This window comes from Perca fluviatilis, chromosome 24 (assembly GCF_010015445.1).
Source record: "Perca fluviatilis chromosome 24, GENO_Pfluv_1.0, whole genome shotgun sequence".
Classification (NCBI taxonomy): Eukaryota; Metazoa; Chordata; class Actinopteri; order Perciformes; family Percidae; genus Perca; species Perca fluviatilis.
The window spans coordinates 1,770,979-1,775,978 of NC_053135.1; the positions used below are offsets into that span (position 1 = coordinate 1,770,979).

General features: G+C 40.2%; 1 protein-coding gene across 1 annotated transcript in view; it reads left to right on the top strand.

Moving 5' to 3' along the window:
- Positions 1–5,000, top strand: part of mlpha (melanophilin a) — a 32,150-nt gene that overhangs the window by 21,701 nt on the left and 5,449 nt on the right. The window contains 3 exon segments of the mRNA XM_039793804.1: positions 1,424–1,468; positions 3,625–3,683; positions 4,545–4,634. Coding sequence (XP_039649738.1) covers positions 1,424–1,468; positions 3,625–3,683; positions 4,545–4,634 — 194 coding nt within the window.

The window sequence follows — 5,000 nt, forward strand, 5'->3', positions numbered from 1 at the left end:
AGCAACTAGGGGTGAAGTGCCTTGCTCAGGGACATATCAGTTGATGTATCACAGTGGGAATTGAACCCAGATCCTCAAAAGGAAGACTACTACTCTAGCTACAGGAAAACAAACAGATAAACCAAAAAAACCAAGCCCAACGCGCACAGCAGCCCTGAACCTAGTGGAACTAGACGAGACAAAACTAGTGAGTGCAAGAGTGATATTAGTGTTGAAGCTCACCCTGGCCCACTTCTTCACACACACACATACATACACACACACACACACACACACACACACACACACACACACACACACACACACACACACACACACACACACACACACACACACACACAACGAGGCTAACTAATCAGGTCTGACAGCTGCCCTGAACTGCCAGTCGAGCAGGCTGTTTGAGCCAGAGGCTGACTCCACCGGAGCTCCTTGATATTGGGGCTAGTGGTGGCATGCTGCACCAATCAGAGTCACCATGTAAGGTCTGCTTTAGTCTACCAAAAAGCTAATCACTGTTACAAACTGTCTGTTCTGTGTTGCTGCGTGTCTGTTGTCTGTGTTTTTGTTGTTGGTGTATGTGTTGTGTGTCTGTGTTGTTGTGTGTTCTGTGTTGTTTTGTGTGTTTGTGTGTGTGTTTTGTGTGTTATGTTGTGTTATTGTGTTGTGTTGTGTGTTGTTTGTGTGTGTGTGTGTTGTGTTGTGTGTGTGTGTGTGTGTGTGTGTATGTGTCTGTCTGTGTGTCTCTGTCTGTGTGTGTGTGTGTGTCTGTCTGTGTGTTCTCTGTCTGTGTGTATGTTTTTGTGTGTTATATTATTGTGTTTGTGTGTATTTGTGTTTTATTGTGTGTTGTTATTGTGTGTGTGTGTGTGTATGTGTCTGTCTGTGTGTTCTGTCTGTGCGTGTGTGTGTCTCTGTCTATCTGTGTGTGTGTTTTTTTTTTGTTTTATTGTGTTGTTGTGTTGTGTTGTGTGTGTGTGTGTGTGTTGTTGTGTTGTTGTTGTGTGTGTGGCAAGAAAACCCAGGCACAGCTGTGCATGTGTGTTTGTTTGTGTGTCTGTTTGTCTGTGCGAGTGTGTGTGTGTGTGTGTGTTGTTGTTATTGTGTGTGTGCGCAAGTGTCTGTGCTGCGAGTGTGTGTGTGTGTGTCTGTGCGGTGTGTGTGTGTGTGTGTCTGTCTGTGTGTCTGTGTGTGTGTGTGTGTGTGTGTGTCTGTGTCTGTCTGTGTGCGAGTGTGAGTGTGTGTCTGTGTGTCTGTCTGTGTGCGAGTGTGTGTGTCTGTCTGTTCGAGTGTGTGTGTGGGACACAATGTTGGAACTTTATTGACATTTTTGTTGCAGCTGAAGATGTTTATTATATTGAACATGTTTAATCTTTAGATATGCTAATGCTACATGCTAATAAGACTTCCTGTGTTTGTTCCTCAGGTGGCCGTGACGACGACACTCAGAGTATGCCGGACGTCCGCAGCCGTGAGTTAACGTTAAATCAAAGTGTGTGTGTGTGTGTAAAGGTCTACTATGTGTACCTATAGGTGTGTAAAGGTCTCGTATGTGAACCTATAGGTGTGTAAAGGTCTCGTATGTTTACCTATAGGTGTGTAAAGGTCTAGTATGTGTACCTATAGGTGTGTAAAGGTCTGGTATCTGTACCTATAGGTGTGTAAAGGTCTAGTATCTGTACCTATAGGTGTGTAAAGGTCTCGTATCTGTACCTATAGGTGTGTAAAGGTATTGTATCTGTACCTATAGATGTGTAAAGGTCTCGTATTTGAACCTATAGGTGTGTAAAGGTATTGTATCTGTACCTATAGGTGTGTAAAGGTCTCGTATTTGAACCTATAGGTGTGTAAAGGTATTGTATCTGTACCTATAGGTGTGTTAAGGTCTCGTATGTGAATCTATAGGTGTGTAAAGGTCTCGTATGTGTACCTATAGGTGTGTAAAGGTCTGGTATGTGTACCTATAGGTGTGTAAAGGTCTGGTATCTGTACCTATAGGTGTGTAAAGGTCTGGTATCTGTACCTATAGGTGTGTAAAGGTCTCGTATCTGTACCTATAGGTGTGTAAAGGTCTCGTATGTGTACCATTAGATGTGTAAAGGTCTCGTATGTTTACCTATAGGTGTGTAAAGGTCTCGTATGTTTACTTATAGGTGTGTAAAGGTCTTGTATGTGTACCTATAGGTGTGTAAAGGTCTAGTATGTGTACCTATAGGTGTGTAAAGGTCTAGTATGTGTACCTATAGGTGTGTAAAGGTCTAGTATGTGTACCTATAGGTGTGTAAAGGTCTGGTATGTGTACCTATAGGTGTGTAAAGGTCTCGTATCTGTACCTATAGGTGTGTAAAGGTCTGGTATGTGTACCTATAGGTGTGTAAAGGTCTGGTATCTGTACCTATAGGTGTGTAAAGGTCTGGTATGTGAACCTATAGGTGTGTAAAGGTCTGGTATCTGTACCTATAGGTGTGTAAAGGTCTGGTATCTGTACCTATAGGTGTGTAAAGGTCTGGTATGTGTACCTATAGGTGTGTAAAGGTCTGGTATCTGTACCTATAGGTGTGTAAAGGTCTGGTATCTGTACCTATAGGTGTGTAAAGGTCCGGTATGTGTACCTATAGGTGTGTAAAGGTCCTGTATGTGTACCTATAGGTGTGTAAAGGTCTCGTATGTGTACCTATAGGTGTGTAAAGGTCTGGTATGTGTACCTATAGGTGTGTAAAGGTCCTGTTGTGCGTGTGTAAAGGTCTGGTATCTGTACCTATAGGTGTGTAAAGGTCCTGTATCTGTACGTGTGTAAAGGTCCTGTATGTGTACGTGTGTAAAGGTCCTGTATGTAGCGTGTGTATAAGGTCTGGTATCTGTACCTATAGGTGTGTAAAGGTCTGGTATGTGTACCTATAGGTGTGTAAAGGTCCTGTATCTGTACGTGTGTAAAGGTCTGGTATCTGTACCTATAGGTGTGTAAAGGTCCTGTATCTGTACGTGTGTAAAGGTCTGGTATCTGTACCTATAGGTGTGTAAAGGTCTGGTATGTGTACCTATAGGTGTGTAAAGGTCCTGTATGTGTACGTGTGTAAAGGTCTGTCTGTACCTATAGGTGTGTAAAAAGGTCTGGTATCTGTACCTATAGGTGTGTAAAGGTCTGGTATCTGTACCTATAGGTGTGTAAGGTCTGAGTATGTGTACCTATAGGTGTGTAAAAAGGTCTGGTATCTGTACCTATAGGTGTGTAAAGGTCTGGTATGTGTACCTATAGGTGTGTAAAGGTCTGGTATCTGTACCTATAGGTGTGTAAAGGTCCTGTATCTGTACCTATAGGTGTGTAAAGGTCTGGTATCTGTACCTATAGGTGTGTAAAGGCCTGTATCTGTACCTATAGGTGTGTAAAAGGTCTGTATCTGTACCTATAGGTGTGTAAAGGTCTGGTATCTGTACCTATAGGTGTGTAAAGGTCTGGTATCTGTACCTATAGGTGTGTAAAGGTCTGGTATCTGTACCTATAGGTGTGTAAAGGTCCTGTATCTGTACCTATAGGTGTGTAAAGGTCTTGTATCTGTACCTATAGGTGTGTAAAGGTCCTGTATCTGTACCTATAGGTGTGTAAAGGTCTGGTATCTGTATTTGTAGACGGCTGTAACGGTACGGAGGAGGACCATGGAGAGACTGAGGTTCAGCGCTACAAAGTGGTAACTAAAGTTAAACTTAAAGATCCATGTAACGCTTATCAGTTCAATTTTCTAAGCACAAACGACATTTGGAGAAACAGAAAAATGGGTTCCAATATCCAATTTTTAAATTTTTTTTCACCTTGACAAATAAAAAAATTGGATCTTGAAACAGTTTTTCCAATTTTCTGAGGATCAGAAATTTAGAAAATTACAAAATCTGTCTGCGTCTGGGCTCCAATTATTCATAATACTGCGATTGTATTGTCACCCTCTACTTTGCGGAATATGCAGGTCATTAACTGCATATGGACCAAAATATTTTGGACCAATTTTGTAATTTTCTTAATTTTTTTGATCCTCTAAATAAATAAAAAAACAGAAAATTGGAAAAAAAATGTAAAGATCAAATTTTTTTTATTTGTCAAGGTGGAAAAAAATGAAAAATTGGACATTTGAACCAATTTTTCCTTTTTTTCCACCTTGACAAATTAAAAAACACAATTTTTTTGATCCTCTAAATAAATAAATAAACAGAAAATTTAAAAAAAAAAATGTAAAGATCACATTTTTTTTATTTGTCAAGGTGGAAAGAAAATGAAAAATTGGACATTTGAACCAATTTTTCCTTTTTTTTCCACCTTGACAAATTAAAAACACAATTTTTTTGATACTCTAAATAAATAAAAAAACAGAAAATTAAAAAAAAAAAAGTAAAGATCAAATTTTTTTTATTTGTCAAGGTGGAAAAAAAAGGAAAAATTGGACATTTGAACGCAGTTTTCTGTTTTTCCACCTGTCCGTTTGTGCTTAGAGAACTGAACTGATAAGAGTTACACTGACCCTAAAACGTGCAGCTCTCTAACTGGTCTTCTCTGTCAGATGAGGAAGAACAAGCGCCTGCTGTCTGTCCACCCTCTGGACTTTGACCCTGAGGATTACTACCCTTACTCCCGACGGCCGTCCGTACAGGTACTACCAGTAAAGTTCATCCACACCTAGGTCAGTCCTTCCACAAAAATGCGTTTTGAGTTTTTTGTGATTGTTGTGGGGCAAAAATCCTTGATTAATGCGACACGTTTTCTTAAAAAGTGCGATGGAATATGCTCTATATGATATTTATGCGATTTTATGCGATGAAATTGCAGGAACTTGCAAGAAAAAACTGCAGTTTGATGTAAAAGAGAAAAAACACCCTGTTTTAGAGATGATGCTCACGTAGTGTAATTACATCACTTCGTAATGTTCCCATGGCAACAGGGGGAAATGGCTGCTCTTGCTCTCGTGTGAAGTAAACGCAACATTTTTCAACTTTCTGCTGAGATATATTATGGGACT